At 38.3% G+C, this 19,369-nt stretch overlaps 1 protein-coding gene across 2 annotated transcripts in view; it reads left to right on the plus strand.

The window, feature by feature from the left end:
• Window positions 1-19,369, plus strand: part of PDE8B (phosphodiesterase 8B) — a 141,135-nt gene that overhangs the window by 95,986 nt on the left and 25,780 nt on the right. For both annotated transcript variants that reach the window (XM_049649690.1, XM_049649689.1), the window contains 2 exons: window positions 13,927-13,969; window positions 17,846-17,923. In XM_049649690.1, coding sequence (XP_049505647.1) covers window positions 13,927-13,969; window positions 17,846-17,923 — 121 coding nt within the window. The remainder of the gene's footprint in view (window positions 1-13,926; window positions 13,970-17,845; window positions 17,924-19,369) is intronic.

Raw genomic sequence — 19,369 nt, forward strand, 5'->3', positions numbered from 1 at the left:
TATTCAGGTCCTCTGCCTATTTTTAAATCAGATTATTTGTTATTTTGGTGTTGAATTGTGTAAGTTCTTTATATAGTTTAGATACTAACCCCTTTTCAGTGCATCGTTTGCAAATATCTTCTCTCATTTACTAGGTTTCCTTTTCATTTCATTGATGTTTTCCTTTGCTCTACAAAAGCCTTTAATTATGGTGTGGTCCCCAGTAGTTTACTTTTGTTTTTGCTTCCCTTGGCTGAGGAGACATATCCAGAAAAATGTTTCTTCGAGTATTGCTTATGTTTTCTTCCAAGGAGTTTTACGGTTTCAGGTGTCACATTTAGGTTAATCCCTTGGGTGTTAATTTTTGTGTATGGTGTAGCAAAGCTGTCCAGTTTCATTCTTTTGCATGTAGCTCTCCATTGTGTCCAGCACCATTTATAGAAGAGACTGTCTTCCCCCCCATTGTACATTCTTGCCTCCTTTGTTGTAGGTTAATTGACCACATACACATAAGTTTATTTCTGCACTCTCTACCCTGTTACATTGACCTGTGTATCTCGTTTTGTGCTAGTACCATACTGTTATGATTATTATAGCTTTGTAGCATATCTTGAAATCTGGGATTGTGATACCTCCAGCTTTGCTCTTCTTTTTCAAGATTGCTTTGGCTATTTGAGGTCTTTTCTGGCTCCATACAAATTTTAGTATTGTTTGTTCTGGTTCTGTGAGATACGCTTTTGGTGTTTTAATAGGGATTACATTAAATCTTTAGATTGCTTTGGGTAGTATGCATGTATTCACAATATTTTTCCATTTGTGTTGTCTTCAGTTTCATTCATCAGTGTTCTATGGTTTTCAAAGTATAGGTCTTCTACCCCCTTGGTTTATCCTAGGTATTTTGTTCTTTTTGATGGATTTGTAAATGGAGTTGTTTTCTTCATTTGTTATTCTGCCGCATCATTGTTATCATATGGAAATGCAACAGATTTCTGTATTTTGTGTCCTGCAACTTTACTGAATTTATTTATTTTAATAGCTTCCAGTGGAGCCTTTAAGGTTTTCTATGTATAGTGTCCTGACACCTGCATATAATGACAGTTTGACTTTTTCCTTACCGTTTGGATGTCTTTTACTTCTTGTCTGATTGGTGTGTGTGGGACTTCTATTAGTAGGTCAAATGAAAGTGCTGAGAGTGGACCTCCTTGTTGTGTTCCTGACCATAAGGTAAAGCTCTCACTTTTTCACCACTAAGTGTGATGTTAGTTGTGTTTGGCATCTATGGCTTTTATGATGTTGAGGTATAGTATCTTGAAACGTACATTGCTGTGAGTTACTGTCATGAATAGATGTTGAATTTTGTCAAATGCTTTGTTTGCAACTGCTGAGATGATAATGTGATTTTTTCTTTTTCATTTTGTCCCTTTGGTGTATCATGCTGATTGATTTGCAGATTTTGAATTATTTTTGTATCCTTGGAATAAATCCCACTTGATCCTGGTGAATGGATCCTTTTAATACATTGTTGAATTCAGTTTGCTAATATTTTGTTGAAGATTTTTGCGTCTGTGTTCAGCAGGGTTATTGGTCTGTAGTATGTTGTTGTTTTTTGTTTTGTTTTGTTTTTTGTTTTTTTTACTGTCTTTGGCTTTGGTATCAGGGTATTGCTGGCCTCAGAATGTATTTGGAAGATTTCTTTCCCCTTCTCTCCCTCTCTCTCTCTCTTTTTTTTGGAATAGTTTGAGAAGAATAGGTATTAATTCATCTGAAATGTTTGATAGACTTCACCTGTGAATCTATCTTAGGCTCTCTAATTCTTGAGAAATTGCCTTGTTAATGTGGATTTTTAGATGTTGGAACAGTGCCCAGGAGACAGAACATTCCCATCCCAGAAAAGTATCAAATAGCTGCCACATGTGTAATGATTTACATGTTATGCCATTGCCCTGATGAGGTCACTAAGGAAGCCCCAGCTGTGTCTCTAGGAGTTTCTCTTGATAAGAGTTCTTGGTAGGGCGGTAAACAGTCCCTTATGATTGTACTACATTATCTTCTCTACTGAAGCAGACCCATGTGCAGTGGCATGGCCAGTAGTTTGATCTTTTGAGGAAGGCTACGTGTCCAAGGGTTCTGTGAGAATGTGGTGATGAGGCTCCATGTGAATAGCTGCAGGAAGGGAGGATCAGGTGAGATGAGTGGACCGGTCTAAATGATCCCAAATTGTTACCTGGACAGGACCAAAACTATAACAGAAAATGCTTCAGTTTTAAGTCTCTTTGGGTTTCCAGCTGCTTTCAGACAGGAATTTTAGATACTTTTTCCTGGCACATCTTCAGCATAATAATATCAGAATCTGTAGAATTGAAAGATTGGGAAAAGAGGAAATGAAACCCCATCTGTCTGTTGAAAGTTGAGGATGTATCTCATGACTGTATTTGATACCATCTGTTCCTATGTCCCTTCGGTCAGCCAGGCCACCCCGGAAAATTCAGTGTCCTCCTACAGCTAGCCTCTCATCACCAGACTCCACTCAGAGCCATTACTGACCGAAGAAAGAGGGACAGTTACAGCCTTCTAGTAACGATGTTCCTGCTTCGGCCTGAGTGGAATTGTTATTGTGTCTGGAAGGTGAAAAAGGCTGTCCCTGCCACATGGGATTTATATACTTTTTAAAAATTATGCATCCTGATTGATTCATCCATCATGTTACCCCTTTTCAGGGTACAGGAGCACTGTGTAATGCCCCTCTTGTGTCTTCATTCCTAAGGGAGCATTTCATTTCCAGTCCAAATTAGATGAATGGTCTCGTTTACTAGCATAGACTGGCAGCTTAGGACCAGAAATGGCAGCAGTGACCCAGAAGTGAGAGGCACAGGCAGCACAGGGCTGTGCAGAGTCCCACTGGGAATTAGGAGCTAGCGATGGTGGCTGGGAACCCTGTCAGACACTCCTGAGCATGCACCCATCCATCTGACACAAGAGGGAACTCAGCTTAAAAGGGCCTGCCAGGTCCAGCCAGCTGCTGGCTGGTCAGTGTGACTTCCACAGCCCCTCCAGTTCATGGGGTGCTACTTCTGCCCGTATTCTTCTCCCCTGAAGCCACGGCATTTGGGAGGTCAGGGATGGGCACATGCCTCATAACTCTGTTTCCCACATTTGGGGCACTCCTGGATCTCAACTGTTGGCATATCTAGATGCCACCTAACCTATTCATACTTGTTTTTCTTTAGAAAGAGCCACTTTTAAAACTTTGTATAACCATAATAATTGAAGTGGAATACCAAAATCACTAGCCACAATGGAAGGTAACAGTAAATATAGATATCCTATAGAAAGACCGTCAATGTATCAAATTCTTTACAAAGTGTTAGGTGTTAAACATAATAGCACCACCCTGAGGCTTTCCCCTTGGTATACTCAGAAGGCTTGGAAAAATGCTGAAGAGTAAATGACTTGAATATATGAGGCAAGGTTATTTAGCATCATATTTTGGAATCCCCTAAACTTTTTAACCCTCACCATCCCACCCCTTGCAAAATACTGTCTTTGGCACTTCTGAACCAGCTTTTATTCTCGGTCACATCCCTGGTACCGAAAACATAGTATACCCAACACATAGTATACACTCAACAAACACTTAATGAATAGATCCATTGTGACAGTACTTGGTTTTTGTCCCCTGTTATACAGTAAATCATTTGAAAGCAGGGACTCTGTTCTAACCATCTTTGTGTCTAAGGCCCAATAAATATTTCTGGAGTTGAACTAGAAAATGAGGTATCAGCTAGAAAATGGCCTTTTTCTCCTGGGAGTGATTGTTCACAAATGTAAACAGAGATTCTAATGAACAGCATTTTCAGAACCTCAGGACACACAGTGATAAAGCTGTTTTACTCTTTTGTTCTCTCATTATTACTAATTTTTCCTTTGTGCTGTCCTCTCTCTGCAGTAGCTATCAAAGGGCCTGATTTACAAAGCAAAGGTCCTGCTGCTTGCTTCTGTCTTAGGCTAATCACAGTGCAACAGAGGCCCCCAGTGTCATTAAACACTTGAATGACTCTGTTGAGCACTAGTGGAACATTGGTGGGAAACTGTGATCTTTGCAGTTTCCTCATTCTCTTGACAAAATTGAGTAGGCATAGCAGTTTACACATAAAAGTGTTTCACAAAAGTGCCATCAGTCTGTGACAATTCTTTAAAAGGAAGAAACTTTAAGGAAAATGAAATCTCCTTCGGAAGCTCTTTATATGTTTCTCTTTGTCACTGAGCGGTGAGGGGACACAGGCCAAGCAAATGATGGCATAAAAGTGAGAAACACAGCACATCGGAGCACACCACATATGCTCAGCGTATGCTTTAAAGGAAATGGTTTTTGTAAACTAAAATCAGTCCTGAAATAATAAACAATGGAAACATCCCTGAATCCAGATTCTCCACAAACAAGATACATCTCTGAAAGAGAAGGTAAAGGGAACCCACCATGGGCTAGTCCAGTGGTTCTCAAAGAAAGGCTAACTAACTTGGATGTAAATTAAAAAAAAAAAAAAAAAAAAAAAAAAAGGCCACTGGATCAGCTGCCTCAGCCTCACAGGGAACTTGTTAGAAACACAAATTCTCAGGCCCCAGCCCAGATCTACTGAAACAGAAAGGGTGGGGGTGGAGCCAAGCCCTGTGCTTTCACAAGCCTTCCAGGTAATTCTGGTAAAAGGCCAGCTTGGAAGCTACTGGGCTTGGCATTTTACACACATTATTTCATTTGATCTAGACTCTAAATAGTAGGCGTTGGTCCCCATTTACCCATAAGGAAACTGAGACTCAGTAAAGTTCATAACGTACCAGGTTTATACCACTAGAAATGGAGATATTAAGACATCTGTTGGCATGCCTGAGATTTTTCCACCTAAATCAGTGATTTTTCAACTCACTGTAATGTTAAAATCACCTGGAGATTAACTGTTAAAATATGGATTCTCATACTCACTCAGTGAGTCTGGAGAGTCTGAGAGTCGGTAGTTCTGACAAGCACCCAGATGTCAGCCAAGTTGCTGGTGCCCAGAGCACTGTGAGTAGGGGGTCCTCGTGTATTACAACATGGCCCCCAGATCCACAGCCTTGGCCTCATCTGGGAACTTTAACGTTAGAGATCCAGATTCTAGGCTTCCCCCAGAACTGGTGCATCAGAAACTCTGCGGATGGCCCCCTGCCCCTATTTGAACATGCCCTTACCGTGGTTCTATTCATGCTGAAGTTTGAGAAACACTGTCATATTTTCATAGTAGAAAACTCAGTATTTTCCAGGTATGAAGCAAAGTGGTGCTTACATTGTAGGTCTTTGAAAGCCATTAAAAAGAGAAACTGACCAAGGGAAAAAAGAATGAAACATTTCAACTGGAATGGTACCTGAATTCAGTGTTTTTCCAAGAGATAAGAGATAAAGATTTAAAAAAAAAACTATCACTGGCTACATAATGAGTGCTTCTTTGTAATGGCTCTTGCAAATGCATGTTGAATGTGGGGCTGGCGGGCACTGGCACTAAGGTAAGAACATATTGACTGAGGGATATCAGTGATATCTGAACATACTAGATCTGGCATTGCTCCATTTGGTGTTTGTTTGCCGTTTGGTGGGAATTTTGAGAAGTGTGTTATCAAATAGTTTTTGAAAATAGAGTAGACAGAAAACATCTTTGATCTGTGCATCAGATGCTTTTAGCATCCAAGGAAATACTTCTCAGTAAAGAAGGTATTTTCAGTAAAGAAAGATGATCAAAGAAACTATTATATCACACACTGTCATTTTTATTACATGTAAATGAAGGGAGGGTCTCAAATGACTCAGTTTCTGTGATCACATCTCTCATCCAGCATTTGAACTCTACTGAAGTCTTGTCACATACATGAAAGCATTCAGTTTTGTCTTGAAGTTGTTGATCAAGTATGTCCAATCTTAAAAAAAAAAAAAGATTTCTTAATAAGTTGGCTTTGTAAGCTACACTAATTTTAGAAAATAGTACTTGTCTTCATTTTAACCAGAGTTTTTACCTCTTTTCATAATACGTGGGAGTGAGGGAGACCCAAAAACAAACAATATACGGGCATACTTGGGAGACAGTGCAGGTTGGGTTCCAGTCCACTACAGTGAAGTATCTCAGTAAAGCAAGTCAGATGAATTATGGGGTGTCCCAGGGCATATAAAAGTTACGTTTACACTATGCTGTAGTCTGTTAAGTGCATAATAGCATTATGTCTAGAAAGACAGTGCACATACCTTAATTTAAAACTATTTTATTGCTAAAAAATGCTAACCATCATCTGAGTTTTCATTGAGTCGTGATCTTTTTGCTGGTGGAGAGTCTTGCCTTAGTGTTGATGGCTGATCAGGGTGGTGAGTGCTGAAGGCTGGAGTTGCCATGGCAATTTCTTAAAATGGGACAACAGGGAAGTTTGCCACATTGATCGACATTTCCTTTCCCCAACAAGTTCTGGGTAGTATGTGATGCTGTTTGATACCATTTAACTCATAGTAGAACTTCTTTGAAAATTAGAGTCCGTCCTCTCAAACCCTGCCCTGCTTTCTCAGCTACGTGTATGTGATCTTCCAAATTCTTTATTGTCATTTCAACAGTCTTCATAGTATCTTCATCAGGAGCAGATTCTATCTCAAGAAACCACTTTCTTTCTTTGTTCATCCACAAGAAGCAATTCCTCATTTGTTAAAGTTCTATGAGATTGCCGCAATTCAGTCACATTTTCAGGCTCCACTTTTTAAGTATGTGGTTTTTTTTTAGTTGAAGTGTAGTTGACATACCGTGCTACCTTAATTACAGTCCAGTTTTCTCAGCATCATTTATTGAAGAGACCATCTTTTCCCCGTTGTGTATTCTTGCCTCCCTCGTCATAGACTAATTGGCCATATAATTATAGGTTTACTTCTGGGCTTTCTTATCCTGTTCCATTGCCCTATTTTTTGTACCATTACCATACTTTTTCAATTATCATAGCTTTGTAGCCTATCTTGAAATCTGAGATTGTGATATCTTCAGAGTTGTCCTTTAAAAAAATTTTTATTTATTTTTAAAAAGAGAGTGAGTGCAGAGAAGGGACAGACAGAGAGGGAGAGAGAAAATCCCAAGCAGGCTTCACACTGTTGTCATACAGCCTGACATGGGGCTTGATCTCACAAACCATGAGATCATGACCTGAGCCGAAATCAAGAGTCAGTGCTTAACCGACTCAGCCAACCTGGTGCCCCCACATTTTTTTTGTCTTAAGATTGCTTTGGCTATTCAGGGTCTTTTGTGGTCCCATACAAATTTTGGTATTTGTGTTATAATTCTGTGAAAAATACTGTTGGTATTTTGATAGAGATTACATTGAATCTGTAGATTGCTTTGGGTAGTATGCACAATTTAACAATATTCTTCCATTCCATGAGCATGGAATATCTTTCCATTTGTTTGTGTCATCTTGGATTTCTTTTATCATTGTTTCACAGTTTTCAAAATGTAGGTCTTTAATCTCCTTGGTTAAATTTATTCCTAGGTATTTTTATTATTTTTGATGCAATTATAAATGAAATTGTTTTCTTAATTTCTTTTTCTGTTACTTTGATATTAGTGTGTAGAAATGCAACAGATTTTTGTATTTTTTTATCCTGCAAATTTACTGAGTTCACTCATTACTTTTTTTTTAAGTTTACTTATTTATTTTTGAGAGAGTCAGAGGAAGAGTGACGAGGCAAGGAGGAGAGAGAGGGAGAGACAATCCCAAGCAGGCTCTGTGCTGACAGACTCACAAGCTGTGAGATCATGCCCTGAACTGATACCAAGAGTTGGACAGTTAACTGACTGAGCCACCCAGGTGCCCCTCACTTATTACTTTTAATAGTTTTTTTTGATGGAGTCTTTAGGATATTCTATGTATAGGATGTCCTCTGCAAATAGTGACAGTTTGACTTCTTCCTTACCATTTCGATATATTTTATTTCTTGTCTGATTGCTGCGAGTAGGACTTCCATTATTATATTGAATAAAAGTGGTAAGAGTGGACATCCTTGTGGTGTCCCTGATCTAAGAGGTAAAGCTCTTAGTTTTTCACCACTGAGTGTAATGTTAATTGTGTTTGTCATAGATGGCATTTATTAAGTTGAGATTCTCTCTATACTCACTTTGTTGAGAGTTTTTATCATGAATGGATGTTGCATTTTGTCAAATGCTTTTTCTTCATCTGTTGAGATCATGTGATTTTTATTGTTCATTTAGTTGACATAGTGTCATTAATTGATTTCTGGATATTAAACCATCCTTGAATCTCCTTCTTCATCAGGGTGCATGATCCTTTTAATGTATTGTTGAATTCAGTTTGTTAACATTTCGTTGAAGAATTTGCATCTATTTCTATCAGGGATATTGGCATGTAGTTGGATTCCGTTGTTTTTCTAGGGCCTTTTTCTCGTTTTGGTATTAGAGTAATGCTGGCCTTGAATATGTGTTTGGAAGCTTTCCTTCTATTTCCCTCATTCTTTTGGGAATAATTTGAGAAGAATAGGAATCCCCTAAATGTTTGGTAGAATTTGCCCAGGAATCCACGTGTTCCTGGACTTTACTTTGTTTGGAATTTTTGATTACCAATTCAATTTCATACTAGTTACAATCTGTTGACATTGTCTATTTCTTCTTGATGCAATTCTGGAAGATTGTATGTTTCTAGGAATTTATCCGTTTCTTCTAGGTTGTCCCATTTATTGGCATATAATTTTTCATATTTCTGTGGTGTGAGTTGTTACCTCTCCTTTTTCATTTCTGATTTTACTTGGGTCCCCTTTTTGTCTTAATGAGTCTGAGTAAAGGCTTATCAATTTTGCTATCTTTTCAAAGAACCAGCTCTTGGTTTCAGTGATCTTTTCTATTTTTTGTCTCTATTTCATTTATTTCTGCTTTTCATTATTTCCTTCTCCCTACTGGCTTTGGGTTTCCTTTTTTTTTTTTTTTTTTTTTTTTTTTTTTTAGTTCCTTTCGGTGTAAGGTTAGATTGTTGAGATTTTGTTTGTTTTTAGAGGTAGGCTTGTATCACTGTAAATTTCCCTCTTAAAACTGCTTTTGCTCTCTCCCAAAGATTTTGGGCCAATATGTTTTCATTTTCATGTGTCTCCACATATTTTTTTGATCTCCTCTTTGACTTCTTTGTTGACTCATTGGTGGTTTAGTAGCATGTTGTTTAGCTTCCATGTGTTTGTGGATTTTTTTTCCATTTTTTTTTTTTCTTGTAATTGATTTCTAGTTTCATACTGTTGTGGTTGGAAAAGATGCTTGGTATTTTTCAGTTTTCTTAAATTTATTGAGACTTGTTTTGAGGCCTAACATGTGATCTGTCCTGGAGAATGTTCCATTAAGTACTTGAAAAGAATGTGTACTGTATTGTTTTTGGATGGAATGTTGTGTATATATCTGTTAAGTCCATCTGGTATAATATGTTGTTCAAAGCCACTGTTTTCTTACTGATTTTCTGCCTGTATGATCTATCCACTGTTATAAAAGTCTCCTACTCTTATGTCAGATTTTTGTCAATTTCCTTCTTTAGGTCTGATAATATTTGCTTTACATATGTAGGCGGTTCAATATTGGGTGCATAGGTATTTAAAATTGTTATGTTTTCTTGTTAGATTGATGTTGGGTATGTAGATACTTAAATTTGTTGGTGCGTAGGTATTTAATAGTATTATGTCCTTTTGTTGGATTGATCCCTCAATCATTATGTAATGCCTTCCATTTTCTCTTGTTACAGTCTTTCCTTTTAAAGTCTACTTTGATATAAGTATGCTACCTGGCTCTTTTTTTCCACTTTCATTTACATGGGATATCTTTTTCCATCCCTTCATTTCAGTCTGTATGTGTCTTTAGGTCTGAAGTGATTGTCTTTTAGGAAACATATAGATGGGCCTTGTTTTTGTTTTTCAGGTGTTTTTTTTTTAATCCATTCAGTCACCCTGTGTCTTTCGATTGGAGCCCTTAGACCATTTACATTTAGAATTAATTATTGATAGATATTTATTGCCATTTTCTTTTGTTTTCTGGTTGTTTTTCTAGTAATACTCTATTCCTTTCCTTCTCTTATTCTCTTTCCTTGTGATTTCTTATTTTCTCTAGTGTTATGCTTGGTTTTCTTTTTCTTTTTGTATATGTGTATCTATTACAGGTTTTCCTAAGTATGTAACAGACTATATTAAGTTGATGGTCACTTAAGTTTGAACACATTCTGAAAGAACTTTTACTATCCCCCCTCCACATTTTGTGTATGTGCACATCTTTTTACAAATTTTTATTTTGTGAATCCCTTTGCCTTTTGTAATATTCTTGTTTCTAATTATAGTCCTTTCTTTTCTACTTAAAGAGGTCTTTTTAACATTTCTTGTAAGGCAGGTGTAATGGTGATGAACTCCTTTACTTTTTTGTCTGGGAAATTCTATTTCTCCTTCAGTTCTGAGTGATAATTTTGCTGCACAGAATATTCTTGGTTGCAGGGTTTTTTTTTTTTTTTCCTTTTAGCACTTTGAATATGTGATGCCTCTCCCTTCTGGCCTGCAACGTTTTACTTAAAAATCAGCTGACAGCCTTATGAGGTTTTTCTTGTACATAAATATTTATCTCTTGCTGTTTTTCAAATTCTCTTTGTTTTTAAACTTTGACATTTTGATTATTAGGTGTTGTGATGTTCATGATGTGGAACTCTCTGTGCCTCTTGAAACTGGTATCTGTTTTGTTCCCCACATTAGGGAGGCTTTCAGCTATTATTTTTTTCAAGTAAGCTTTATGCTGTTTCTCTCTCTTCTTCTTCTGGGATCCCTATAATACTAATGTTTGTTTTCTTGACATGGTCAAAGAGATCCCTTAACCTATCCTCATTTTTAAAAAATTCTTTTTCCCTTTTGTGGTGCGGTTTGGGTGTTTTCCATTACTCTGCCTTCCTGATGGCTGATTCCTTCTGCATCCTCTGATCTACCGTTGATTTCCTCTAGTGTATTTTTCATTTCAGTTATTTTATTCTGAAACTCTGATTGGTCCTTTTTTGTATTTCTCTTTGTTGAAGCTCTCACTAAGTTCGTTCACTGTCATCTCCTTATTTTGCTTGACTTTCTATGTTTGTTTTTGTGAATTAGGTATAACAGCTACTCTTCTAACCTAGAAGGAATGTTGTGTATTGTTATCCCCTGTGTAGACTGTGTGTACCTGGTGTCGTTGGCTGAGTAGAGCTGATGTGTGCATATTCTGAGGCATTCCTGAAACTTTCTGCACAGGGGATGCCCTGGCGGGACACCTGAAGCTAAAGTGGGTGCAAGCCATGGGGTTTCAGGGCTCTCCACACAGAGATCACCCTGGTTCAGGCTGTACTTCTCATTTTAATTCTCTTGCTATGTCTACACCATCCACAGTATTGAATTTATAAAAGTCATCATTAGGGTTGGAAATCACCTTCTTTCAAATTCTTTTTAATGTTGTTATTTTGACCTCTTCCCATGAAACACCAATATTCTTTTTTTTAATGTTAATTTATTTCGAGAGAGAGAGTGTATGCAGGGGAGGGGCAGAGAGAGGGAGAATCCCAGGCAGGCTCCATGCCGTGAGTGCAGAGCCCAACATGGGGCCTGAACCCACAAACCGTGAGATCATGACCTGAGCTGAAATCAGGAGTTGAATGCTTAACCAACTGAGCCACCCAGGCGCCCCAAACCATCAAGATTCTTAATGGTGACAGGGGTGCTGTTGTCATGCATGGGCATAGTTGACTTATCTCTCTTCCTGCCCTACAGTCCTCAGGCCCATGTTCCCTGCTTGGCTGCCTACCAGAGAACAACAAACTATGGAAATGCTCATTCTCTGTTTACTTCCTCAGTGAGCATGACCAAGAATTATGAGAAAATAATTTTAGTGGAGTCATTCATGCCAAGTCATAAATGACTGGTGGGTTTAGACCTCCAAGAAAAAAAATTCAAATTCTTAAAGATTTTTTTCATCCAGGTGAATCTTTAGTTGTAAAAGGGTTGTGGGGAAGGACATTATTCAGAAGAGTAATGTAGATAACCTGAGTGTGGAAGCTCTGATAAAACTTAGCACAGCTGGAGAGTAAGCAGCAAAGGTCCTTAGGCACCGCACCTGCTGCAGTGGATCATGAAATGAGTCATGGAATAGGATCCTGGGTGGCAGGTGCTAACCTTGCCCTGCACATCCTCTGTTTGTAGAGCAAGTGACATCGAAGGGTATGTCCCGTCTGTGTTACTGTCCCTAGAAGAGAATCCAGCAGAGTTAGATGAGCCATTTCAGGGGCAGCAGTTGTGGAGGGGGTGCAGTGAGTTCACCTCCAAAAGTGCCAAATGCCACATCCTGTGTGGAGAAAGATAGAAAGGAAGCTGCCTCAGAAGATGGACCTGGTACCTCTCATCTTTCCTCCCTGTTGCCTTTTCTCCCATCTGGGACCAAGGCACTTCCATACTAAAGGCAGAGTTGGGCTATGTGTATACTAGACCTAGGGCTTCATCTGGCTTCATCTAGACAGAACACAAAGGCCACGTTGACCTTGTAGGAGGTCCACAGTTCAGTCATCTCGCCTGTGGGGGTCACCAATAGACGAGCCAATGGCCTTTTTAGGTAATCAGGGAAGTCATAGGACTTTGTTCCTACGGGAGAGATGTATTGTGATTCAGAGAGAAAAGCTAAATATTTAAAGATAACTTGCTTTTGAGCTAAAGTTGATTGAGAAAACAAGGCAAAAGTTGTATTCATTTGATAGAGTATCAAAAATTCACACTGTACTCAGTAGCTTTGTAACAAATGGTCTTCATCTGTAAAGAAAATATATAAAGCAACCATTCACAGAAGAAATAACAAGGTCCCATAATTATGGATCCCATTTTTATGACCTGCTATGTGTCATAGCCCTCAGTCACATTTTGACATGTCAGTTTTGACATTTTTAACATGTCAGTTTTACATGATTATTTTTCAATGGTTCAGTCAAGCTGGAACGTTGTACCCGTTATCTGATATATAGGCAACTTGTGGCTATTTATTACAGCTGATGTTGCTAAACCATACTAATCTTCCTTCATAGTACCACACACTCACCTGTCTTGTTTTTCAAGTTAACTTATCCCATTCATTGAGTGGCTGCAAAGGCTTGGTTGTCCAAACGACTGGAAGGAGGTGGAGTTAGCAGCAAAGGAGCATGATTTTAAGCGTGATACAGCTAAATGCAACTTGGTAACAGTGTCTCACTTATAAGCAGAAAAAATGCAACATCCCAAAGCATGTATATTGTTTTCTAGTGTTAATGACTTCATTCATCATTTGATGGATATTTAGTGAGCATTAGCATAAAATCATTAGCACACACAAAAAAATCTGATAATGAGAAGGAAGTAGGTGTTAAGCTACATCAAAAGTTCAGATCTTGTTGTGAATACACATTTTGTAAAATGACTCTGTCCATAATTGAGGAGCATTGGAAGAGATTTTTAGGATGGTTTTTTCGAAATCCTGGGCTTAAATTCTGATTGTTTTTATACTACAGAAAAATTTTATAACCCATCTGAAATTTAAATAGATTATGTTAGCTTTATAAAAATTTTTTTGTTACGGCTTTTTGTCTTTCTGCATTTCTGCAAATGGTCAAAATGGGAACAGCTGAGTGGAGGTGTAGATGTCCTGGGTAAAAAGTGCATCCCTTGGGTATCTCCTTGCTCTCAGGTTCAGCCATTCTATAAGTGTCTGAATGTAATAGAGCATTTATAGCATTATCACTTGATGTACATCTTTCATCTGTTTATATTATCTGTGTAACTTCTTGATTTCTTGAGTCCTCAGAGCTTTTTGATTAAATTGTTTGGCTGGAAATGTAGGTAATACCATATTTAAAATTTCTTTCTCTTGTTTTACCAAACTTTTTGAACAACTTTAGATTCACAAGATTCATCGTGATTCAGGAGACAATTCTCAGACAGGTGAGAATACTTCAATTTCACTCCACTGGCATTTGTGGGTTCAAGTCTGTAAATTACTCTGAAGAAGTGTAGATTGACACTCACCACCCCAGAATATGGATTACTAAAATCTGAGTGTGGTTATTGGAAGGCTGGAGAGCCAGCATAAAAGCAGAATCCCTTCAAAAGTTTGGAATCTTCATTCATGGCAACGTTTTCTACTGAATGCCTTTATCATGCTGGTTTTATTTTACTGGCTGGAGACCATATAGAGCAGATACACCTTAAAAAGAGAGTGGCCAGAAGTCCAGGAGAGAGACAACTGTTGTTACACCCTGGTCAGGCTACTTGTTCTTCGTAGCTGTTGGTGTCTGTCTAATTAGAAAATGTGGGTTAGCCTGTTATGGAAGTCCAGAGCACTGAGGTCCCATTTCAGTCCCCACTCCCTTGCTTTATACCTTGGGCAGTACTCTGTCTGACCCTTGGATTCCTCAACCCTCAAATGAGGAAATGACTAGATGACTTCTATATTTGAAAGGTCTGGATTTCTCTGATCATTAGAGGCAAAATTCAGTCTATCAGAAATTTAAAATTCTTATTCGTGTACACACACACGATATTCTTTCCTCTGTTAGTGGTTTTCCCAACCATTAGTGCATAAAGTTAGACCCTGGGCTACCTATTTAGTCCCTCTCCTTGACTCGAGGATGGACCATATTTTAACATACTCAGACTCAATTTCATCTTTCTGAGCTTTAGTTTCTTCACTTGTAAAATGAATTAACAATGTGCATCTCATTGTTATGAAAAATAAAGGAGAAAGTGTATATAATATGTGACTGTACCTGCCATTTAACTCTTGGATATCCTCCTTCCCTTCCTCTACCCTTTTCCTTCCTCTGCCCTTGCCCCTCCCTCCCTCCCTCCCTCCATGTCTCTGTCTCTGCCTCTCTCTCTCTTTATGTTTTAGTTTATCTCTTGTAAGAGTATTATTTTAATGAACTTATTAGGCGCCAAAAAATGTTGCAAGCATTTTCATATCCTTTACTGTGCCCAGCCTTGCCTTGCACATATTAGGGTCAACAAACGCTCCCAAAACATTGATAAATTGGAACTATCCCATCTTACAAAACATAGGTTCCACTGTTTGACCTGCTCTTTGACTTGGAGCTACCTACATAATCTCTCCAAGTTTAAGTTTTCTCACTGGTAAAATGAAGACTGTACTATGTACTTTCAGAATTGTTGTAATGATCACATAAGATAATTTACATTTAAAGTAAATATTGAAGCACAATGTCTGGTGCAGAGAAGGTGCTCAGTAAATGTTCGCTATTTTTTTTTAATTGTTGACACTATATCCCCTTTTGCCATTGAATAAAGTTATTTAAATTTCCTTTATCTTTGTTTTCTTTGGTCTGTAAATTCATTCCAAAGCATCTCTTGGGAGAATGAATAATGAATTATTCGACTTAAATGGCCTTTATTGAAGAATAATTTCTCCAAACTATTAGTAATTTCTGTTGCTACATTCTCTTAATTTCAGCTGAGATAATATCAGGAAGAACAAGAATTATGTATCTTGGAGTAATTTCTAGTGAATGATTTAGTATTCAGCTAGCCAGGCATGGTCACAGTCATGAGACTAACTTCCCTACTTTGGTTTTATTTAGAAACTACATTTTGAGGAATGAGGTTTTTTTAATTTTGAATTTAATCTTTTTAAAAAAAAATTTTAGTGTTTATTTTTTGAGAGAGCATGAGCAGCGGAGGGGCAAAGAGAGGAGACACAGAATCCAAAGCAGGCTCCAGGCTCTGAGCTGTCAGCACAGAGCCCAACGTAGGGCTCGAACTCACGAACCATGAGATCTTGACCTGAGCCGAAGTTGGGCGCTCAACCCCACTGAGGCACCCAGGCACCCCAGTCTTGAATTTAATCTTAAATCTTTATTCAGTTAGATTTAATTTATTATGTGGTAAAGGCTAGGAATGTATATGATTATTAAGTCCCTGAAGAGGCTAAAAAGGAATGTTTTGCGAGTCACCACTGTTAGTTTTTCAGGGTTTGAAAGATGCCATATGATCCTAACAATGTCATTTAAAGTACTACTACTTATAGGTGTCTTTACAAATACTGAAACTCCTATCCACGGCCAGGAAAATTATTAAGGCAGAATCCACAAGACAAAGCTGTATGGTTAAGGTGTTTAGATCAACTTCATAATAATTCTGCTTTTGTCTTTAGCTGTATATAATTCAAGTTTAGTTGATGATTTAACTTTTTTAATTGAATCAGAATTTTTAGGACTCTAAAATAGTTAAAAAGCTGATCCAGAAAAAAAGTGAAAACAGACAAGAGAACAATATTATAACCTGATCCCACGTATGCCTAGAAAGAAGGTATATTTGCAAATGACCAGATGTAATCAATACCACCAGCCAGTACAAACTACATACTTCCTGTGTAGCAGGCACTGTGTTAAGTGCTTTGCATGGATTAACTCATTTATGTCACACGGCAACTTAAGAATGAGATGCTGTAACCATCCCCACTTGATAGATGTAGATGTTGAAATACAGAGAAGTTAACACTGCCAGGGTTATACAGCTAGTAGATGATGGCATTCTGGAGACTTGAATTTTGGCAAGTTGGCTCTGGAACTGGTTCTGTTATCTACTGTTCTCTCTTGTGCCTTTTTTTGGTGTTAATAGACAATTTTTTTTCATATTATTTATTTATTTTGAGACAGAGATTGAGAGTGGAGGAGGAGCAGGAGGAGAGGTTAGAGAGACAGAATCCCAATTAGGCTCCACACTGTCAGTGCAGAGCCTGATGTGGGGCTCACACGCATGAACTGCAAGATCATGACCTGAGCCGAAATCAAGAGTTGGACACCTAGAACTGACTGAGCCCCCAGGCCCACCATTAATAGACACTTCTCCAAAGAGCATTATTGCATCTTTTTCTTCTTTCTTGGAATATGAACACTTATTGATGTATAAGAAATGTATTCTTCCTGCTGGAACCTGCGTGTGTGCCTCCTGTCTTTGCACAGTGGGGAACAATTCTGTGTTACGATTAAGTTTCTCTCCTTGCTCTACTGGGTTACTCCCACAAGAAGCCAATGCCCTGAAAATGCATGTTTCTGAAGGTAATTCTGCTGCCCTGACATTTTTGTCTCTTTGTCCTCACTCCATGCTTCAATATTTCATTAATGTGACAGCACATTTTGAGGGTTAAAGTCAGCAAAGACTTGTGCAGAATTGAAGTGCTTTATTCCCCTTAGAAAATAGGGACAGAAGTGAGTTGTGGAAATAGTTGGGATTATAAACCTGCCTTTTCTTCCCTTCCTTTCTGGGATTTTCACTATGCCTCATTTGATGAAATCACATCCTAAGGAGAACCTAGAAGACCATCTGGTGGGCTGACCTTTCAGAGGGGCCTAAAATTAGTCCATAGTAGATTCTCAAATAAATTCAAGTTTGTTTGTATTTCACTGGTATTTTACTTCTGCAAATATCTCTGTAACAGCCTTCCTGACCCAGTTACATTTACTGTCCTTCAGGTTGAAATGAACCCCCCCCAAATTTCACCCAAGTTTTAATACTTATTTTTTAAAAAGGTATTTTATTAATGGAACTAAAGAACTCTTGATAAAAAGCCTATTACCATTACATAACAGCCGTAAGAAAAGAGTATCATTTTGCAATTAATATGATTGATAATTCTGTGTTGTTGATGAGTTGAAGAGAAGGTGGTTTGCTGTTTCTTGAAAGTATTTTATAGTGCTTAAAAAGGAACCATGTTTTCATTGGATAATGAGGGGGAAATGTGTCTAAACTTCACCTGTAAATAAGCTGAAAACTCACCTTCCATTATTAACTTGAAATCCTTAGAGTCTCATTCATTTAGATACAAGAACAGGAGGAAAGAGTCCATTGATGTGAAATCGATATCATCTCGAGGCAGTGATGGTAAGAAGTTTTTCAGATTTCTTGGCCTTTTTAAAGTATAGAAGATGACAGAGGAATATACTCAAGAATTTGTCAGCATATAAACAAAACCCCAAGTAGCAGAGTTTTAATGCAGCTTGCTTTTTTACGCCATAAACTGAAAAATTTTTAGCACTTCTTACTCTTTTTTACTTTTTATAGTGTCTTCTCTTTGAAATGACTCCACACTTGTTCCATGATGGCCTAAACTGTGTTGAGCCATATAACCACCAGAGCAGCTCAGAGTTTTAATAGCTAGGTCATTTTTTTAATATAATAGCTAGATCATTCTTAAGTGAGAGTGGGAGAAAAGGAACTGCAGAGTCCTGACTTCCCAACTTCAACACTTCCCAGTTTTCAGTGTACCTGTTACACACCCTTACCCTTAATAAAATGTCATAGAAATACTGTGGGACATAATTTAGCACAACAGTTCTGCTCTGCTAAACATAATTTACCAAAACATTATTTGAGTTCAAGCACGCCTTAAGGAGGAATCATTTGGATTTGCAGGGAGGGGGGAAAGTCCAAGATGACTTTGAAATTTCATTCCTAGGTACCTGGGAAAATATGAGTAATATTTTCAGAAATAGGAGTCTCCATGTATGGCCATGTGGGGGGTTGAGGAGAAAATGATTATTTTTATTTTAATGAAGATGCCAAGGAAGCTAAAATACAAGACTAGTACTGCGGGCTAGAGGTGTGGATTTGGGAGCCCTAGGGGTGATAGATGATGCTTTGAGCAGAGGAACATCTGTAAGGGGTGTGGGGGGGGAGGGAGGGAGGGAGGTTGGGGCAGGGGAAGAGAGAGAGAAGAGAAAAGAAAAGAAGGTCTAGGTTCTAGATTTGAAGGCATTCTTTCAGTTAGAGGAGAGGCAGGAGAAATAGGGCCAAGGAAGAGCACAAGAGAACTGGGGGTGAGCCACGAACAAGAGGGTAGCAAGAGAAGGGAGATGGCCAGCAGTATTATATGCTGCAGAGATCAGTGAGCTTAAGCACCGAGAACAGATTAGTGGATTTCACTCATCCATTCTAGGGGCATGAGGAGGGGTGGTGAGTGACTGTGATAGAAAGGAGAGAAGTAGGATGGTAACTTAAGGGAATAAACTGGAAGGGCAAGTGAAGGACTTTTCAATCCTATGGGTCACAATGGGAAACCTGATTATGAGGGAAGTGGGTAAACTAGGAAGGACTGAAGACTTTAGAGACAAGATGAATAATTCATAGAGGAAAGAGGATAAATCATAGGGCATGCAAAGGATAGGGGCCAAAAATGTAAAACAAGATTAACTGAAATATTTTCAGATGTAAATAGAACATTTTAGATGGACAGGATAATGGATGAGAGAATTTGAACTAGATTAGCCCAGTTTTCAGTGTAAAGTTTGAGATGGGACCATCATCTCTCCAGAACATGGAGAAGTAGAG

This window comes from Panthera uncia (assembly GCF_023721935.1).
Source record: "Panthera uncia isolate 11264 chromosome A1 unlocalized genomic scaffold, Puncia_PCG_1.0 HiC_scaffold_17, whole genome shotgun sequence".
NCBI classification, from domain to species: Eukaryota; Metazoa; Chordata; class Mammalia; order Carnivora; family Felidae; genus Panthera; species Panthera uncia.